The sequence below is a fragment of the Crassostrea angulata genome, chromosome 9 (genome assembly GCF_025612915.1).
Source record: "Crassostrea angulata isolate pt1a10 chromosome 9, ASM2561291v2, whole genome shotgun sequence".
In the NCBI taxonomy this organism is placed as follows: domain Eukaryota; kingdom Metazoa; phylum Mollusca; class Bivalvia; order Ostreida; family Ostreidae; genus Magallana; species Magallana angulata.
This window is the reverse complement of record NC_069119.1, coordinates 10,545,096-10,567,922: the sequence shown is the minus strand read 5'-3', so window position 1 is coordinate 10,567,922 and position 22,827 is coordinate 10,545,096. Positions and strand designations below refer to the sequence as shown.

Below are 22,827 nucleotides of genomic sequence, written 5' to 3'. Positions count from 1 at the left end.
ATGGACGAGTTTATCGCTGAATAATGGGTTACAAGGCCATTTTACAATTTTTCGGGGTAAACGGACAAAAAGTCAAAATTTTAACTGCATCACTGTACAACGTGTAAACCTAATATTGTCGACGTAGTTTTCAAGATACGTGCCCGAGGAAAACACACAGTCAACAATGCGTAACCGCCAAAACAGAACGTGAAAAGTCAAAACACTCAAAGCAACATTTTGTTCCAATATTTGCTACCCATTTACTCATAAAACACTTACAGCTGGTGATATTCAACTTCGCACAGATGAATCTCTCTATCTCCTTTCTTCGTATTAAGTATAGGCTACCACAGAGAAAGCATCAACATGTTCAAAGTAAATTACAAAACGAGTTCATAAGACTGACAAACTCTCAGTCTCACTAGATGGCGCTTTTTTAAAAATTGAGGTGCTGCTAGTAACGTGAATAACACGAAAACCTTATTTATATTAATTTCATTGATTACGAGGAGCGTTTTATTGAACACTGTTCTAATTTATAGCATAGAACATATTAAATTATGTCAATACAATTTTAAGAATTATCTTTAACATGTGGTTGGTTTACTGACCGATCATCGATCACTGCACTAAGTTCGGTGCAGTTCATAACATGGCATGTAAAGAAGTAACATACGGACTTATTATCATAAAAAAAAAACAAACAAACAAAAAACCGATAAATGAATTTGTGATGACCACAAAATCTATTTCTTTAAAATTTCATAGCCATTGCCTGTCATTGCACACGTAAAAAATGGTAGGTAAAATGTAAATTTTTTGTGTCATTAGCGGATCCACGCCCCTCCTCGACCACATGTAAGGGATGAGTTATGTAACCATACACACAAAGCTTACGAGAAGGATGGATTAAGAATGCAATTGCATTTATGATATGACAATAGTTTTCATTTATACCATGTGCCCAAACATTAAAAGGGGTGGAGGTGAAAAGATTAAATTAAATTTTAAAGTTTGTTTTCATAAATGAAATTTTAAATTTGCAAATATCCATAAACGTGTTGGAAAAAAAAAATTGGACACGTAAACGCATTTTTCTGATAATGTGTAGCATTCCAACTAGTCAGAATCATCGTTTATGCGTCTTGTTTCACTTTTAAGCACAAGCAGGTGCCGTTTATTTGCCAGATTGCCACGAGTGCTGGTCTACATGTATTACTTTTTACCCTCTTATTATGCAATACCTGGACACAAAAACAGTTTTATGAGATTAATAAGATCACAAACAACATTTTTCTTAGCGGTACCATTATTGAAAAATTTACCGTTTTAGAGTTATAAAGCAAAGAATTTTAAGGGATCTAGATCCCTAATTTAAGGGGCCAGCCCCTTTTTCATAATACCGAATGAAAGCCCTTGGTATTTTGCATAACTTTTGTTCTATATGTATTTAGGAAATATTTAGGGCTAAAAAGTTATGGTGGAAAAACATGAGCAAAATTTAACATTTTTTAAAACATAAATTTCGATTTGATTTTTTTAGTAGTATACATAGGTTAATAAAACAAATAAAACTGAGAGGACAACGTTCAAGGTGTCTACTTTGAAGATTTGTAATTTAAAACTTCTTTCTACCGACCATCTCGGAGCCTTTGCAGGTACACGAGACCCATTAAAAAAATATTTAAAGGGGAATAACTCAAAACCGGAAGTACCGATCACAAAATCCTTTTAGTCATAGTGAGCTATTGACATTTCCAATGTACCCTGAAAATTTGAATAAAATCGGATAACAAACAAGCGAGATATTAAGGTTTAAAGAAACGTCTAGAAGAAAAAGAAGAAGAAAAATAATAATGAAGAATTTCCAACAGAATCAGTACAAGGTCTTCCGTTGGAAACGGAAGACCTTAATTAAATTAAATTAAACTAATTACTGTTAATATGTATCAGTACGTAAGCTACAAAAAACAGCCAAATCGTCTCCTTGAAATGAGTCGGTGCAGTCCGTAATATTTCTTAGGTCGCTGTAGGTTTCGACCAATCGATAGACTGGGCGTGTATATTTCAGTTTTGTCAGTTTCCTGTCAGTTCCAGGTGCTGTAGATTCGACCAATCGATAATCGGGCGTGAAGATTTCATACCTTCGGTCTCTATAGAGCTATGAATTAACGATAAGTGTCCGTAAGAAATAAAGGGAATCATACTTGGTAGATGTGAATATAATTTTTTGAAGTATCATTTTAAAGTGTATATATAATTATCATACTCAGTATCCTAAACGGAGTCTTTGCTGAAACTAACAGGTCATCAGAAAATATTACAGCGAAAATGTTATTCATTTTGTTGTTCCAGTTGTGAACAATTTCATCGTACAAAATATATTTCATAATCACCAACTCAAAGAAGTTAAAGTTATAACTCTTTATTTTACAAAATTAATCTTTAAAATTTTGACTTTTAACTCCATCATTTGCTAACGTCAAACAATTTCAATCTATACGTTTTGATAGAAAAGAGCGACTTTTAGAACTCAACAAAGCAACACAATTTTTTCTTCAATTTATTCTTGAGGTTTTGTGCATCCCAAAATTATGAAAAGCAGTCATCGCATCAACTGTACAATGTATATAGTCCAAAAAAACCTGCGCTTCATTTTTTACGAAACAGGCCTCGGAATCATGAAACATTATAGACGGTCCAAAATTTATGGTATATGTCATTCATGAAATATTGATTTTATTTTTTTTTTAAAGTGCGCTTAAAATGGGTAACTATCAACGTTATATAAAGCATTAAATATAAGTGTATTTTTTCGATGTATCAAATTACAAGACAATATTGTGAAAGTATTTATTCATGCATGGGGGAAATCTACACTTGTTACGCAGTACGCTCAAAACTGCGTAAAATACCCCCGGGTGTATGGTAAAGACATTAAAACTTTACGGTGGTAAATCAGGCATCCGCGTAATTAATACCCACACGTATTGCTTAAATATAGAAACGCATACTTAACAACCAGCTAAAGTAACCACTTTTCCAGTAAGACAATGTACAAATGCTCACTCAAGTCTAGGACTGCTTCATAGTTATGGGACCTCGCTCCAGTTACGCTTATCTAAGAATAAGGTTTCCTAATTTTAATAAAAGAACAAATACCATTGCAGTTATCTTAAGTCCGCCTTTTAGTGAAAATGCAGAAAAAATATATAATTCCTACCAAAACTTTAAATATTTTTTTTATGATAAGTTTTAATAAGTAATTGAGCAATACTTTGGATCACTTATATTTATTTGTTGGTGTTTGGGCTACGATTCCAGGTTCTCCAAAGGTCTATCCCGTGGGAAAACTTGAGCCTAAACCTGTGTGAAGTAAAAGAATGGTTGAACATTGATTTGACATAATAATTCCACTTATCAGTTTGAACAATGATACACTTGTCATTGTATAAGGAAAGCGGATTATGCATTTAACCTCCACTCAATAAACTCTTAGAATAAGCGAATATGATTTTCATGTCAAGCATTGTTATTATTTAAACCTTTGAAAGCATCTAATGAAGTTTACTCAAACGTAACTGAATAAGGAATAAATGTGTGTGTGTAATTCTATTTGACAATGATTGTATCTCTCAACTATTAAATTATTCTTTATTTGTTATAGCCCTTTAATGCTAAATCAGAAAAATATACATATAATAATGAAAGGGGAAATGGAAGAAGTAGAGTATATCAACCGTTTGACGAAAGCATTCTTTCTTGGTTTTTGAGTGATGAAAGAAACTGGTTTGGGTTAACTCGAAAGTTATTGCATGTCGGGAAATTCGGTGGTAGAGGGGCCATTTCTTGGATTTCTCCTTCTTGCATAACTAAGTTCATTCCGTCAGACTGGTGATGGGCCAAATGGCAATGCATTAACCAATATCCTGCAATATATGTAACAATTAACAAGAGGCCCAGGGGCCACATCGCTCACCTGAGCAACAATTGCCTTAATTCTGATCAAATTAGCATTACAGTATCAAAATATCTTGACAACTGAGTACAGTAGATCTTGCTAAAAAAAATTGAAAATCTGCCAATTTTTATCAACCTCTTATTTTTTGGTAAATACCAAGCCCCTTTTGTTGTTGTACCTGTAAAAAGATTTGTCTCTATTCCTATATACCCCCCCCCCCCCATTTCATGGCCCCATTTTTCTCAGGGAATCATGGTTTCATCAGACTTAAATCTGCATAACCTTTGCTTTCACACTAAGTACTGAGTTTTGAACCGAACACTTTCCCAGAATAGTTTTAAAGTTTTTCTCTTTATATTCCTATGTAAAAATTCAAACGCCATCACGGTCCCGCCCTACCACTAGGGACTGTGATTTTGCAAACTTGAATTTACACTACCCGAGGATGCCTCTACACAAGTTTAAACCCTTTCTGGCCAAAAATTCTTTAAAAAGATTTGTAAAGATTTTCTCTATATATTCCTAAGTAAAAATTCATCCCCTATTGTGGCCTCACCCTACCCCTGGACTATTATTTAAACAAACTTGAATCTATATGATCTGGGGATGCTTCCACTCAAATTTGGGCTTTCCAGGCCTAATAATTTTTAGAAGAAGACTTTTAAAGATTTTCTCTATCTATAAAAATTCATCCCCCATTGTGACCCCGCCCTACCCCCAGGGACCATGATTTGAACAAACTTGAATCTACACTTCCTAAGGATGGTTACTTGCCAATTTGAGATTTCTTGGTCAAATATTTTTGAGAAGAAGATTTTTAAAAGATTTTCTCAATATATTCCTATGTAAAATTTGATCTCCCAATTGTGGCCCCACCCTACCCCCGGGGATCATGATTTGAACAAACTTGAATCTACACTACCTGAGGATGCTTCCATTTCCATCTGAGCTTTTCTGGCCTAATAGTTTTTGAGAAGATTTTTAAAGATTTTCTCTATATATTCTTATGTAAAACATGATCCCCCTATTGTGGCCCCACCCCACCCCGGGGACCATGATTTGAACAAACTTGAATCTACACTATCTGAGGATGCTTCCACTCAAATTTGAGCTTTCCTGGCCTAATAGTTTTTGAGAAGACTTTGGCTCAGGTGAGCTAAAAAAGGTTAAGTTTACAATACAATAAGTTGTTAAATAAATATTGAAATTTTTTTTAGTTTTTTAATCTTTAGTTTTTAAGATCTGTGTACAAACATAGAATTGTGAGCAAATCTCTGTATCTTGCTTATAATTCGAAGCTTAACACTCAAATATGGTTAGTAAATAGAAATTGTAAACAATTAAAACACAAGAAACATGCACTATAACAAATAAAGAAAACAATTCATTTTTTCGAAATGAATCATATATATACATGTACATGTATATATACCTACATATTTCCGACAGCGATATCAAACTCTATTTAAACTGAATAAACTTGAGAAAATGCCGAGCATCTCAACAAAACCTATTGCATTAATATACCATTACGCAAAATATAATGCCGAATTACCGATAGAATGAATTGTATTTCAGTACTTTTTTGATACATCAGATTTTGCTAAATTTGCGCAGGTAAACAGTTAACTGTTTGATTTACCGAAGTCTCTGTTTGATTTGATACGTAAAAATCACGAAATACAGACGATAGTTCCCTGGTTACAAAGCATAAATAATGAAAACGAAACGAAAATCAGAACAAGCTAACACCAACGTCATGTGTGAAAACTGTCAACGCATTGAAATATTTAGCCTCAAAATCGGCACCAATATATTTTGCATGTTTCAAAAATTTCCCTTCATTCGCGAACTGTTGCACAACAAGCAAATTCATCATAGTCAGATCGACCATTTTTCGTATAATGTCATGGCTGCTTTAAACAAAGAACCTCGTTTTAGATGTATGGAATACGAGTCTTGGTAAAATGGGTACGCAAACCCGGGCCGTGGCAAAATAAAAGCCGGGGCAGATCGGCAATCGTCAATTCCAAATACGCATTATTTTGCAGCAATATTTACAGCAAATACAAATATACTGGTCCATCAAATATCCTGACATTTTAATGAGATTGGCAGATTAATAACTGCCAATCTTTTGTTTTGCCCAGGCCAAGTCTTGTCTACCCATTTTACCGGATGCCGAATCCGAAGCTATTAAACTGATTGAAACACGCCTTTCCTTTATTATTATTTTCGTAATAGCTCAGATTTGAAACAGAATTAGACCTTAATTTTTGCAATTTATATTTTCCTTCCCATAAGGATAATTTATGCTAAACTACGTTGAATTGGAATCAGTAGTTCTTGAGAAGAAGATTTTTTAAAATGCACCCCCCTTTTTCTACAGTTTCAAGGTTTTCTCCGCTTTGAATACAGATCGGACTTTTATTTCTGCAATTTATATTCGCCCTCCCATAAGGATGCTTTGTGCCAAATTTGGTTGAAATTGGATAAGCGGTTTTAGAGAAGAAGTTCAAAATGTAAAAAGTTTACAGACGGACAGACAGACGGACAGACGGACGGACGGACAGACGGACGGACGGACGGACGACGGACAAAAAGTGATCAGAATAGCTCACTTGAGCTTTCAGCTCAGGTGAGCTAAAAAGTGAAATTATGTTTTAACTTAAATCTTATCAAAATTGCATATGATCGTTAATGTAATAATGCAATCCTGTTTTCTGTACAGAGAAATGTTTTGCCAAAAAAACATATATATCTAAAATAATCTGAACTAAACTTTGGTGATGTTGAGTATAGGAGGTATATTCGGTATCAAGGTATTTGCATAAATTATTAAGCAAATCAGTTAAAAAGGCAACGCCTGCTACAGCACGCAGGGTCACTTTCAATGAGGTTTTAACTTCATTAAAAGGCATGTAAAATTATGTTGCCTTCTTATCCAATCATATAGGCCTAATAACAATCGTATCGAAATATTTCAAAATACGGTGTAAATTGTTAAATTTCATATCATATATACATTACTATACAATATACCTGGATTATTTGCAATAAATCTGATGATGACGTAACCATTGGCGGGAACATTTATTGTATCCTTAAGCGGTGGATTAATAAGATTAAGGCCCGGTATGTCCCCGTTAGTCCAAGAAGGATCCGCCCATGCGGCTCTTGTACATTGTTCATTCAAACATCGAATGTCAGAGTTAAAGGCAGTGGAGTTACCAGTTTCACGATCGAAAGGTGGATAGGCTATCTTCAGAACGTGGAAATGGTGTCCATGTAAGTGAACAGGATGAACAATTTTAATAGTACCTGGGCAGAAAAAAAACCATTTCAATTCTCTGCAATTGTTATACAAAGACACATGGTTAACATGCTTATATTTACATGCTTATAATATAAAAACGAGGATTCTTCCCGAAAAAAGTTTTAAACTATTTATCACATGCAGTATCTATTTAGTCGATTAAGTGGTTGTGATATAATGAGGAATAAATAAATGGTCTTATAAAAAATAGGTTTTTTCTTCTTTCACAACACTTTTATGTTTCGTACAGCACACTAGTTAAAAGATCTCTTTTATCATTAAATGACTTGCATGCAATAAAAAATCAAAGAATGAAAACGAACATTTGACAAGTAAATTAAAAGTTAAAAATTATACTCTCTTTAGTGAGTTCTATGTAAATCCTATTACAGTCGTATATTGAACAAGGAAATCTCTTACCACCAAAAGAAAAGAGAACCATTTCTATGACATTTCCTAGTTCAAACTTCAGCGTGTGAGTACAAGAACAGTCCGTGTCTTTGCAAGTATCGGGTCCACATGGTATTGTGGCACCGGGACCAGGGTATGTCTTTATAGAAGTACATGTGAGTAGTATATTATTACAGTGTATATTATTAGTTGAAATTCAAAAGAATTCAAACGAATGATTAAACTATTTGAATCTACCGACATCAACGCCTTTGGTAAATTCTATTGTATTGTAAAGAGAAAGAACTAAGTTCCCAAAGAGAAACCTTTAAAATTCATAATTAAATCAAAAATGTTTAAAAACATATTCTACCTAAGATAAAGAGACAGAGAATGGCGATAACAATTAAAATTGATACTTGCTCTTTTCTTAACCGTATTTGATGATTATTCAAAGCTTTTGGTACTGCATGGCTTCTTTATCAAATAAGTAAACTTCAAATCAGATTTAGGCAGTGTTTGTAAAACAATTTTAAGAGCCCAAGAGTGTTTGTAAGACAATTTTAAGAGCCCAAGAGTGTTTGTAAGACAATTTTAAGAGCCCAATATTTTAGTAGTTTTACATGTAATTTTCGACTTAAAATTAATTTCAAAAGTAAGTCGAACAAACCAAACATTCCTTGTATACGGTATAATTTTTCTACATGTACCTGAATGGCTGAAGTTGGTTTAACAAATCTGTGTCCATTGATATTTGGACCTCCTGAAACAATTCAATCGTATTTATTTTTAAAATCGTCGCACCTAATCATAATTACTCTGTATAGAAATGATAAGTATTGAATTACATGTATATTCAATATAGATTATATGTTATGTGAGAACCTGTTTTATATTCAATTATATTCAATATAGATTAAATATTATGTAATAACCTTTTTATTGATATAATCAAGCAATATGATAAATGACTGTGCAATGTCTATTTAAGCACAAAATCGTTAATATCGTATTTCCTCATGTTAGGTAATTGAATTATACACCGTATAAATTTTAGACTTTTAATTCTTATCAAATGAATTTAATTGACATCCAATGTCAATTGTAGCAAATTGGATTCCGTAAATAATTCTTAAAATGCAATGCCCTGTATCAAATAAATGTTCAAAGAGAAACTAATTTTGTTCTTTCGGCAAAAAAATAAACGTCGCAAATCTCACTTCGATGATCTTTTTATTTAGTCTACCGACTTAAAAACCTATTCCAGAAATTGAATAAACGAACAATAAAGAAACTATATTGTTGTTACTTACCAAATGTTTCAAAATATTTGGAAACAGCGGTTTTTTAGCTGTATAATCGATTACACATTTCAATTTCTAGTATTACAAATGTTTCATATAATTATTTTTAAGTTTTTAAACACTCCTCCGTGTGAATTATAAATGCTTTTCCTATTTTCTTATCGCTATTTTCATACTTTATTTGAGCATTCTAACATCGATCATCATTACCAGATAAGTTCTTACCATCAATATTGAAGTTCAGAAAAAACAACTGTTTTTGTTTCCCAGGTTTTACAAATGGCACAGGATGTTTCTTTATCTCAAAATTTGTGGCTCGTAGTCTGGTTAATGGTATACTGACGATGTTAATGCCAGCGGGGTAGAGGCTAAAAAAATTTGAATTAAATGCACAGGGGCTTAGTTTTACTGGTCAAGTGACTTACTAAAACGTACTAAAACAATGAAATTACATATTTATATAACATTACACAAAAACAAAATATTCTTAATCAAAACCATTTATAATGTGTGGTGTTTTAGAGCAGTATTTTTATTTTTACATTTTTTTTTATTTTGAGTTTTGAGTTTTTCATGCTGTTCTTTTTTAATATGACATATACATTCAAGACTGTTACTGAAACAATGCAATTTTTACTCAAAATAGCAATAATAAAATTGGACGTGGTATTTTTTAGACTATGAAAGTTTTAATTCCAATTTATGCACGTAATAGTAAACAAAATAGTGCGAGGCTGTAGCCAATCACAACAAGAGGCCCATGGGCCACATCGCTCACATGAGGAACAAAAGGTATGATAAAATCAGTTTAATGGAGTCATAATACAAACTATCTGGACAATGTACAATAATACATGTACATCCTGTATAAATAAAATCCATTTTTCCCTGGATATTCTTATGTTTATAATCAGTCCCTTTTCTAACAGGATGATTTTATAGTCATATCATATGTTGAGTATTGCAGTTCTCAAAAAGATCCTTAACAATAGTTTATATACGGGATATAAACGTACATCAAACTCTGAACCTTCTCGGGAGGCCAAAGAATTGTCCTGGGGCCAAAGTCTTAACAATTATAAATAATCATCTGGCTGATTAGTTTCTGAGAAGATTTTTAAAGATTTACCCTATATATTCCTTTGTTAAACTTTGACCCCCATTGTGGCCCCACCCTACCCCTGGGGATCATGATTTTCACAACTTTGAATCTACACTACCTGAGGATGCTTTCACACAAGTTTCAGCTTTCCTGGCTGATTAGTTTCTGAGAAGAAGATTTTTTAAGATTTACTCTGTGCATTCCTATGTAAAACATCGGCCTCCCATTGTGGCCCCACCGTACCCCAGGGGTCATGATTTTCACAGCTTTGAATCAACACTACCTGAGGATCCTTCCACACAAGTGTCAGCTTTCCTGGCCGATTAGTTTCTGAGAAGAAGATTTTTTAAGATTTACTTTATATATTCATATGTTAAACTTCGACCCCCCATTGTGGACCCACCCTACCCCCGGGGGTCATAATTTTCACAACTTTGAATGTACACTACATGAGGATGCTTCCACACAAGTGTCAACTTTCCTTGCCAATTAGTTTCTGAGAGGAAGATTTTTAAAGATTTACTCTATATATTCCTGTGTAAAACTTCGATCCTTCATTGTGGCCCCACCCTACCTCCGGGGGTCATGATTTTCACAAATTTGTATCTACATTACCTGATGATGCTTTCACACAAGTTTCAGCTTTCATGGCTGATTAGTTTCTGAGAAGAAGATTTTTAAAGATTTACTCTATATATTCCTATATTAAACTTCGACCCCCCATTGTGGCCCAACCTTAGGTGAGCTAAAAAGGTTAAGTTTACAATACAATAAGTTGTTAAAGTTGGTTTCTGGAAGAACAGACTTTGAAAATTTTCTTAATAAATATTGACATTTTTTTTACTTTTTTAATCTTTAGTTTTTAAGATCTGTGTACAAACATAGAATTGTGAGCATTGTGAGAATCTATGTATCTTGCTTACAATTCGAAGCTTAACACTCAAATATGGTGAGTAAATAGAAATTGTAAACAATTAAACACAAGAAACATGCACTACATGTATAACAAATAAAGAACACAATTTATTTTTTCGAAATGAATCATATATATACATGTATATACCTACATATTTCCGTCAGCGATATCAAACTCTATTTAAACTGAATAAACTCGAGAAAATGCCGAGCTATTGCATTAATCTTCCATTACGCAAAAGATAATGCCGAATTACCGATAGAATGAATTGTATTTCAGTACCCCTACATCAGATTTTGCTTAATTTGCGCAGGAAAACAGTTAACTGTTTGATTTACCGAAGTCTCTGTTTGATTTGATACGTAAAAATCACGAAATACAGACGATAGTTTCCAGGTTACAAAGCATAGATAATGAAAACGAAACGAAAATCAGAACAAGCTAACACCAACGTCATGTGTGAAAACTGTCAACGCATTGAAATATTTAGCCTCAATTTACTTCACAAAATCGGCACCAATATATTTTGCATGTTTCAAAATTTCCCTTCATACGCGAACTGTTGCACAACAAGCAAATTCATCATAGTCAGATCGACCCTTTTTCGTATAATGTCATGGCTGCTTTAAACAAAGAGCCTCGTTTTAGAAGTATGGAATCATTTTACCGGATGCCGAACCCGAAGCTATTAAACTGATTGAAACACGCCTTTCCTTTATTATTATTTTCGTAATAACTCAGATTTGACACAAAATTACCCCTTAATTTTTGCAATTTATATTTTCCTTCCCATAAGGATAATTTATGCTACGTTGAATTTGCCTCGGTAGTTCTTGAGAAGAAGATTTTTAAAAATGCACCCCCCTTTTTCTACAGTTTCAAGGTTTTCTCCGCTTTAAATACAGATCGGACTTTTATTTCTGCAATTTATATTCGTCCTCCCATAAGGATGCTTTGTGCCAAATTTGGTTGAAATTGGATAAGCGGTTTTAGAGAAGAAGTTCAAAATGTAAAAAGTTTACAGACGGACAGACGGACGGACGGACAGACGGACAGACGGACGACGGACAAAATGTGATCAGAATAGCTCACTTAAGCTTTCAGCTCAGGTGAGCTAAAAATAAAGGTTTTTTAAAAGTTCTGAAAATAAGAGCATCGAAAGCCAACACATTAAAAGTACTTTGTTTTGCTATAAATTCGATTAATGATATTTATTTACAACAATACAGATCTAAAGAAAAGAAAACGCGTATATTGACAGACTTGAATATGGGTCATTTTTCACAAATTTTTTTAACTCTTCTGCCATCATAAACATTTAAAAATGTACCTGTAAAGGTTAAATGTAAAGATAATATTAAGATTTCAAAAATCATGCTTTTTCGTTTTTATAGAGAATACAATCATTCATATTTGTTTTCTTTAATAATGTTTAATCTGTTTTATTTAAACATTCATTTATTACTTTGAAAAAAGACACAAATTTACCCGAATATTTGATTGACAGCTAAGCAAGGTACAATTGGTGTGCAGACTCTTTTTTTGACGATGGGTGATGCGTTTTCGTCAACTCCCTGATAGTTCAATATGGCGTAGGTACCCCTACGATTGGTAAAGGTTTGCTGTTAAAAAAGAAATAACTTCGCAGCTTTAACATTAGCTTATATTTAGGTTAAACATGAACAAAAGAAGTAAAAAGATATATAAGGAACATGAGATTTTAATCAAGTTTAATTCCTTAACGCTAATGTTAAAAACGGGTTATCCTGTTCAATCACTATACATTTGAAATTTAGGTAGTAAAGGTTGCTGGTCTCTTGAAAAGCTATGAAAAAGCAAAGCCCTGCGTATTCATTCATTGTCCTAAGCCGTATGGTATAGATTGATTTTCTTTATGAATTCATGAATTTGTTTATCAAAAACTTGAAAAACTTTTTGAAGTCATAATACCCATTTTGTGTAATTTTTTTCATATTTCTCTTTATAAAATATTTTTAGACTGAGAGATTCTGGCATTAGTATAGAACGATTGATAACAATTAATTTTCAAAATTATTTAAAAGGGAACTAACATCACACTGAGAAAATGATTCACAATAAATACGAAGACCGTACAAATTTCTAGAGAATGATTTTTATGATGAAATAATAAACCTTAAAAAGTTTTTTTTTAAATACCCCACTAAAGTCTCCTATGGCAGTTGTAAGGTAATTTATTCGGTAATTATCTGAAGGTCTGTTGGTAAAAATTATGAAATCGACTCTCTCCCCTGGCTGGATCACAACAATATCTGCCTGATATGGTACTACATTGTTACCATCGAACGCAACAATGGTTAACATATGCTACAAAATTATAAAAGAATTGCATTAAACATTAATAAACGATATACCTTTTATTTAATACTTCAATTAGGCAATTTATAGTATACATTATCAAAGTGACATTTCATTTGTAAATTGCGAATTATTTACTGTGGTATCATTAAAATTCGTCAGGGCTAGTTTCCGTGGATTGCTTAAATTTTACAGGTTCGTGGGGACGCAATTTTGTGTATTATAGTTTACCTACAATAGGAAATGTGACTTTTTAATCCCAATTCATCAATCCGTGCATGAGTTAATTCCATGAAAATTGAGTCACCACGAAATCAAATAATTTAACAGTATAATGAGTCTTAATTGCATTGATATTCAGATATATCTTTCTTGTCTCTTTCTTATACATTAATGTTATGTTTTGTTTTCTCTCTTACGTCATCAACAGAAATTTCAAATGCTGATTCAAACCCAGCGTTGATGGTTCTAAACCTATAATATTGGTTCTGTTTTACGCTAAACGTCTCCAGCGGAAGATAATCTCTCTCCGGTAATGTCGGATCATCATTAATATACCTCTGACCTGAAAAAGTGTTTAAATCATTTCATTTTTAAACGAGTTTGATTTATAAATTACGTAAATTCAACACAATGTTTGAATTGGTGCAAAAAATAAAACTAGAAATTATAAAAAAAAAAAACCGCATATAATGTGTTGATTACTTAGATATTGTTTGGATATTGCTCATAGTTCAGAAATTGAATTAATTTGTCTCTAAAATAAAATTGAAGCCATTTTAAATAAACTTTCTTTCGATCTGGCGTATCTTATGATCTTGAAATTACGATGAACATATTATCTTCCTCAATTTTCTTCTTTGAGTTGTCAAGCCATTAGTATTAGTGTTTCATATAAATGATACCTTTTCCATTGATCAGACCAATATGAACTTGGAACAGAAAGCCGGACCCATCATAATTAACCGTCGCTGGCAAGCATTGTCCGTCGTAGTCTTCCAAACTACAGTTGTAAAAAAACAAGACCAGTTTAAATAATATACCCGTATATAATTATATTTCAAATAAAATTTTATTTTATGTACATGCTCTATCATTTAAATACTCTCTGGTCCACCTCATATTTAAAGGAAATGTCTGTCGCATACAAACAACAACAAAACATCCCATAAGAATTGCATGCATACCAATGACAAGATTATGTAATATGAACAACACGTTAAAGAAAAAATGATTGACATGTTTTCAAATATAAATGACATATTTTTCTAAACATCAAAGATTGTCAATTACAAGTAACAAGTTTAGAATACAGATGGCATGTTTTCGAATGTTAATGATAGGCATCAAATAAGAATAACAAGTTTTTAAATATCAATGATGTTTTAAAATAAATACATAAAACAAGATATATATATATATATAGTGTAAAAGTGCAATGATGTTACGCCATATAAAATCACTTTTATATTGAAAGTGTATTTGTATGGTCAATGAAATCAAATGCATGAATTTTTCCATATTTAGACTTACACTGCAAATCCACCTCTTCTAGCTTGGAATTTTTCGTGTGCTGTAGTTTTCATCCAATCAAATATCACCACCGAAAACTCTTTTTTTACTTCAGGAATTTGTTCTGATGGCGTCGTCTGTACATAACAAAGAGGAAATACAATATTGTATGAACCTTATTACAATCTTTGTCCCTAATATGTATCCTATATGCAGGGAAATATTCGCCCCCGTTTTATTTTCGCCCCTTTCGTCCTCGTTGTCGGTGGACGAATTTAAGTCTGGAAGAATTCCGATGTCTTCAATTATTTTTCTTTGAACACAACTGTGTCTGCGCGAATTCAATACTGTGCGAAACTGTTAGTAAGTGTAGAAGGGCGAAAATTACACGGAGTGAAAATAACCCTGTTTACAGTAATACAATACTACAAATAATGGGACACTGCATTTTAGCTCTAAAAATAATACTGAGATTTCTATGAGGTTCTTTAGGATTTAACCCTTGCATAATATCTCTGCAAAAATAATTGAAATACTTTGAATTTAATAACCAATTTCCATATTTGATTTTCTTTTTAAAAAACACTGTTTATAAAGTCCCTTAAAAATAATTTCCTTGTGGATACATTGTATGTCCTTTTTTAGATATAAAGTAAAAATAACTGTTTATCGAATGAATCCAAAAAAGGATAAAGAGACTTAAACATTTCAGTATGTACTGGGTAACTATCTTATTTGTATTTTTTGGAGTCAGTAACTATTTTAATGACTAATATGATTAATTAGAAAAACGTAATACATCAATACGTCAAGATGATTATTTTAATGTGTACATTTTCAACCTAAACTTTGCTGTTCTTTTTTGTGTATGTTGTTGTTGTTAGTAGAACGAAGTATTTCAACTAAAGAACAAAACTTCCTCAAAGATTATAAAATGTGCATCCCTTGCTTTCAATCAAAGCAAAAATGCATCACTGTCTATCGTGTACAGATATTGAGTTAAATATTTACAGCTAATTACAATATCTAGCATATACAATAATTTATATTTCATTAAGTTTTTAAGACCTTTGTTTGAAAGGTTTATAAAGAAATAGCTAATCTTACGTATATTTGCTTTTGCAGAATCAACAATAACGGGCTACATGTGTCCCGTCATTATTTTATCAGACTAAAAAACAAATTGCTGACAAAACAGTAAAACGTCTTCTTGTATCATATACCGACAATCTTTGTTTTATTATTTTGTTCACACATTAGCATCAGATTAAATGTTAGTCAATTAAGATTTGACTGCATACATGGAAATATTCGCCCCCGTCTTTTTTTTTGCCCCTTTCATCTTCATTGTCAGTGGGCGAATTTCAAACTTGCTGAAATCCAATGTCTCAAATAATTATTCTTTAAACACAACTGTGCCTGGGCAAATTCAAGAAGGGGCGAAACTGTTTGCAAATGGAGAAGGGTGAAAATTACATGGGCCAAAAAAAGTGTAATCAGTATTCTTATTCGATCAATTGCAAAGTCTTTTACATAATATGCAATTTTAGTTAACTTAAAACAACCAGTATATTGAATTCTTACTTACAATAGGTGGCCGGATCCTTGGCAATACGATGAAAGCACCTGCTAGTCCATCTGACCTCAAGGTGTGGACATGACCATGGTACCAATGTGTTCCTGCTGGGGACGCAACAAACCTGGGGACAATTCAATTCACAATATGAAATTCTTCCAATTAAGTCAACTGAATGTTGACCGAAGGGTCTAGATAAGATGACTCAGTGACATGTAGGTTCATTGTATGCCATTCAGTCACTTTTAATTTACCTTTTAGTCACCTTTTAGTTGACTGAATGACAGAATTCCATCTTTTGCAAATTACGTGTAAACAACAAGTTTATCTATAATTCTTCATATCAATCAAATCTTTTTTAAAGCTAAAGAGAATTCTACTAAAAATTACTCTAAGTAATTGTTTAAGTGAGTATTTCTGTGAGGTTTTTTTTTACAAAATGATTTTTTTTTTCTGATTACACGCGTATTTTGCACATTGTTTTGTTTCATTTTACATCTATTTTAACAGATCAAGTTAAATGATAAAACGAGTGTATGACAGATTTTATCAAGCACCCCTAAATCTTGCAAACAAAAAATAAATGGAACGTTTTGCTAAGTGCCATTGTACTAAAAGACACATTACTCGTGTTAATTTGCAGACAAGAACAATGTTATAATTATCATTCTGATAAATAATTGTATAAAAATTATTATTGCCCATATTCCTACATTTAATCAAATGCCATAACACACTGGCGTCGGAAGCAAATTGAAAGTGGGGGGGCTAGACTAATCCTCAGAATTGTTGAGAAAAAAGTAATTCCCAAAATCATGGACATCCTAATCCGTGGGGGGGGGGGGGGGGGGGGGGGGGGGGGGGGGGGGAGTATACCTATACTTCCAAAAAAAAAAAATTACGCAAATTTTTTTCCCAAAATCATGTAATTCCTAATCCGTTGGGGGGGGGGGGGGGGGGGGGGGGGGGGGGGGCTGGTATGCTTCTGAATCCAACTTCTCAATCTTTCAAGGTAAATTTAGGAACAATAATCTTTCCCACGAGAAAAAGTGGGGGGGGGGGGGGGGGGGGGCTGAACCCTCTATCATCCTATGTTTATAATGCTACGGTATAACTTTGCAAAAAAAGTGGGAGGGCTAAGCCCCCCCTAGCCCCCCCGGTTCCGACGCCTATGTAACATACAGGTCTAACAAAGGTGTTGTATAATGAACATATATAAAATAGAAAACCTTTGAAATATGTTGATCTTTGGTCTTGCAGTGAGCCAGATCGTACCTGTATTCAAATGTTTGGCCCGGAAGTATAGGACATTGTGATATCATATCCGGTCCGTCCATCCATGGTGTACCACGCTGAACCAGTCCGTGCCAATGAATTGTGAGACCCTCTATTTTCAGGGCGTTGTGAACAGTGATAGAAACCTGATAAATATGCGATAAAAATGGTCATTTTAATAGTCATACAAAGTTGCTGTTTTTTATGAAGAATATGACATTTTTAAATGCATGTAAGGCTGGTTTATTTAGCAGGGGGTTTTTTTGTTTGTTTGTTTTTTTTTAAAAGGGGGGGGGGGGGGGGTTCGTGTGTTTAATATTAATATTATCCTTAGGTATTTGTTCTATAGCGAAAAATTCGATAATTCAATGTATGAACCAATAATTTTCATAAAATGTTAACACAGTTCCTGCTAAAAAAAATATCCAAATTGCGGTGATTTTTCTTATTTAATGTGGCTCATTACCTTTGATTTGCAGCGATAAAGAATATCGAAATGATTTCAACAAATTGCGGGAAAAACAATGGTTAAACTTCCGTTTTCTCAACTCGAAGGCTTTATAATTTTATTGAGTCTTAAATTCTTTTACAAACTATAAAAAACAAGCATTTTTCCGTTAGCTTTAGTACATTCAATAGTAATGTTTAATTTAGAAAATATGTTGTTGTCTATACGTCAAATGCAATCCAAGCTTTGCACAAAAATTGATTGGAATATATATTTAGGCTACTTACAATTTGGTCTTCAAAAACCACAATATTAGGTCCGGGTATTTCTCCGTTGATGGCGTATACCAGTTTATATCGTCCGTCGCCAGCAGTCACTCTGTTCTTTAATTCTATGAAAAATCATAAATAAATATGCATGTATTTTGAAGTATTTCATGTATCACTATATATAACCAATTCAAATATGTTATGTTCAATTTTTTTTAACTTCTAATGCCAGGTTTTGCATAATGAAATTTGTTGGAAAAAATTCACAACTTTTTTATGTGTGTGTTTTGTTTCAATGCTTATAATAAATAAATATTTTACAAGGTCAAGGAAAATTCAAATGGTTAATGTGCGAGCATTTATGAGCACACTGGATCGATTTATCTTGTTTGCCACATGTTATCTATACTAGCGGAAAAAAGAAACTGTGCATTATTTAATATATGAAAAAAACATTTAAAAATTACAATGAACAAATTTTATTTTTTGTAATACTGTAAACACATGTATTCGTGACAACATCTCATAACACATTAATGTCAACGTCGAATAACGTCAATTTCAGCACACTCGAAAGTCACTGTTATTTGAAATTGAATTAACAAAATTAAAAACGCGTGTGACCACCATTTGCGTTCACACATGCTTGACAGCGACGCCTCATTGATGCCACTAGAGTGTTCAGAAATGCTTGAGGGATGTTGTTCCAGATGTTGGTTAAAGTCTGGCCTAAATCAGCCAATGTCACTGGCTGATTCGATAAACGGCGTATACGTCTTTCTTTTTCATCCCAGACGTGCTCGATCGGCGACAAATCGGGGGAAACAGCTGGCCAAGGCAAGACATTTACATTCTGTTGAACAAACAAGTCCTTGACTACACGTGCAACTTGTGGCCTTGCGTTGTCTTGCTGCAGAGTGATGTGATTTTGATGTCCCTGTATGAAGGGTATTACATGACGCTGAATAATTTCATCTCAATAGCGTACGCCGGTGAGATTTCCATTGACAATTTGTAGAGGGGTCCTTCCACGTGCTGATATTCCACCCCACACCATAACGCTACATCCACCAAATTGTCGACGTTGTACAACACAAGCGTCTTGGTAACGCTCCCCAACGCGACGATACACCCTACAACGGCCGTCACTGCTATCCAAATGAAATCTGGATTCATCAGTGAACAGAATATTGGCCCAGTCCTGTATTCTGAATCGCAGTGTGCACCACGCTAGTCTGGCGATACGATGACGTTGAAGCAGTACTGGGCGTACCGCTAGACGTCTTGGTCTCATGTTTTGCTCGCGCAGACGATTGCGCACAGTTCTTGGACTAATTGGTCGAAGCCCTGGAATGCTACGGGCAGTCAAGCTTGCTGTCTGGAAACGATTTCTCAGATGCACAAGTCTAATGTGGTTGTCCTGTTGACGTGACGTCACACGAGGTCGCCCAGAGCGCGGTCGATCCTGAGTGTTGCCAGATTGTTGAAAACGTCTCCATAATGACTGGTTGGTGTTCCGATGAACTCCAAAGTGTCTCGCTACAGTATTTTGTGTCATTCCAGCTTGCAGCATCCGAACAGCACGATTAAGTTGGTTTTCCTTGAGTTGTGGCATGCTATAGGGGTAAACTTTGTTGAAACTAAAGTGATTTCCTTAACAAAACGAGTTTAAACAAATCCTTTACAGTTCTTATTCCAAACAGTATTGGCCCGTAAAACTCGTGCGAACAAATTCTTCAATAAACAACAGGTGCTCACTAACCATGAAAAAGTTCGTGCACCCGGGCGGTTACCATTCGATATTGTCAAAAACATTACCATTATCGATCGTTTAAATTTTTATAAATACAAACAATAGATATAGAAAAATTATACTAAATTTTATAATGCACAGTTTCTTTTTTCCGCTAGTATATATGCTACTATATTAAATGAAAGACTCAGATTTTTGGTCTTTAATACCGAGAAATCGGAAGATTACTGACTTTTGTTTTATATATTTTAAACATTATTTGTACCTGAAAATTACCAATTTTTTTTAATTTTTTCTTAATCAAGCTTCGCTAATTAATAATCAACGAAAATTCTTATTAAAAATCCGGAAGTCATCTGGATTTTATGGATTTTACAATTTTGCGCATGCGCATTACCCTCACGCTAAATCACGGGAAGCTCTTTAGTTTATGTTTACACAATATTACATTTGCATGGATAAAGTCAGAAACGATAAAACAAATACGTGTAAATTTTTATTGAAAATTTGCTATATATTCGGTTCATTAAAGAAAATACGGGAAATATAACTCGGTGAATTTAATACGATAAATCCCGAGAGTTCCGAATGTCAACATGGTGTGTAAATTTGAAGCGAGTAAAAAAAGTTGGTGAAAAAGTGTCAAATTCTTCATTAATATGAATTAATTTTTTTAGACGAAAGGTATTTACATCCTCCAAATGGTTTGTTAAATAATTTAACTGGTTTTTTTTACAATGCAGCTTCATTAATTCTCTCCAAAATCGTTTCGGAGCGATTCTGCAATTTTTGGCTACATTACGGGTATATGGGAGGCATTTTAACTGTGGTGAAGGCCTGTCCTGTGACACATTATTCTAAATAAGCAGAGTGTTGTGAAACTAATAACATTTTGTAGATGTGCGATATCATTAAATATTTTGCGATGTATACCCGTGCTCGCACGGGTCAAAGTCTAGTTCTGTAAAAAATATTGTAATTCCTTTACGTTATCTGTATACAAATACACTCAAACTTTGTTTTCATAAAGACGACTTCTTTCTTCTGTATCTCGCTTGTAACTTGAATTGTATCATTCAAATTTGTGTGAATCATTCAAGTAAACTATTTCTATTTATACATGAAAAAAAATGATATTTTTCTCTTGTCTATAAGGTCTAGTTATTTCCTTTCGAAGATATCTTTGTGATTTTTGATAAATTTACGAGTGTTGTCTATCATCTCCTTTATTAAATCAATAAAATCTTCTGTTATTCTATAAGGCGACATTTTTTACTATCAAGACTAAGCTAATGTGCTTAATAAAATGCAATTTTCAGTCAACATCTTGATTAGAAATATTTGACGCACTATTGCAATTTGAAGAAGTGAAAATTGTTTTTCTGATCGAAAATCATTTGCTTCTTGTTAATCAATACCTTCTCTGGTCAGTGGAATGAATTCCTCCCTACACCCCACATTAGTCACGCGTCGCTGTAGGATCCCGTCTTTGAACACAATAGGATTAAACTGTGGCTCCCGGAGATTCGTGTAATTGTACCACATCATGGTAAATTTGTAGTCCACGACAAAATCAAAGTAACACACATTGTTCCTACAATTTGGATGCAGAGTAACCACTCGGCAGTGATGCTCAAACACAAGAAAAATCAACATCAAGCATGATTGCAAAACAAGCATGGCTTTTTTTAAAACTTTGTTAGTTTCTCAACTGCAGTGTAAAATCGCTAAACAAAACAGGATGCCCTATACAACTATTTGCTATGTTTCTTGTTTCTGAAGATCAAACTTAAGGTACTTCTACTTTTTTTTTTCCTTCGGTCTGTCAAATAAATTATCTTTCGATTCCGCCTTTCGTATCATTCTGTACAGCAGGTGAGACGACACTTTTAGTTCATGAATTCTTAAATACTTTATATAGCTTTATTATTGTTTAAGAAGACATTTATCGTCTCTTTTTATATCTTCTCTTACTAAAAATGTATCTAGAACTTGGTTTTAATGATTTTAATCGCAGAATTGTGATGCTAATTGTTTTATCAAAATAACACTAATGATTCCAAAATATAACAAAGATGAATTTAAGTATTAAAATAAAAAATTTCATAATTTTAACAAAATATATTTTTCTATCTCTATTGTTTATACAAAAATTAAGTAATGCATTTCTAATGATCAACCAAAATTTGAGAGTCAGTCGCTGAGTATAAGCAAGATACAGAGCTCACAATCCTTTGTTATATAAACAAAGGCTAGTGCCGTGTTTTTGTTCACATTGGCCCTATATACATATGATAGTTAAACAGTTCCTAACATTTGTCACATACATATATAATCATTCACTTTTAGGTTTAAACCTGCAATTGTCCTTTTAAAATGTAAACAAAAACTTTAAGACTCATATTTTGGTTGACTGTAAAAAAAAATGCCTTATTAAAGCATTGCAAGTATTGAAAAGAGAGAAATAAATGCTGACATTGCCCCTTTAAAAATCAAGGACACTACAAATTTTCAATTGAGTGACTGCAAGTTTAATTATACATGACAGATTGTATATATGACTATTTTTATTTAATGGTCATATGATGATGATGATAACGAACAGGGTTCTCAATGATATATATCTCTTACTTTATAAGCTCTGAAATATTCAACAATACATGTATCTCAATAACTAATTTATCAG

The 22,827-nt window shown here is 33.2% G+C and overlaps 1 protein-coding gene across 1 annotated transcript; it reads right to left on the bottom strand.

The window, feature by feature from the left end:
* Nucleotides 1–3,265: 3,265 nt before the first annotated feature.
* LOC128163338 (uncharacterized) lies at nucleotides 3,266–21,914 on the bottom strand. The gene is given in 15 exon segments (XM_052826906.1): nucleotides 3,266–3,348; nucleotides 3,723–3,911; nucleotides 6,986–7,264; nucleotides 7,680–7,809; nucleotides 8,360–8,412; nucleotides 9,179–9,321; nucleotides 12,460–12,593; nucleotides 13,150–13,317; nucleotides 13,728–13,873; nucleotides 14,214–14,311; nucleotides 14,842–14,957; nucleotides 16,409–16,520; nucleotides 17,672–17,817; nucleotides 18,407–18,510; nucleotides 21,560–21,914. Coding segments are annotated over 15 exon segments (2,163 nt in total). The 5' UTR covers nucleotides 21,822–21,914.
* Nucleotides 21,915–22,827: the final 913 nt, after the last annotated feature.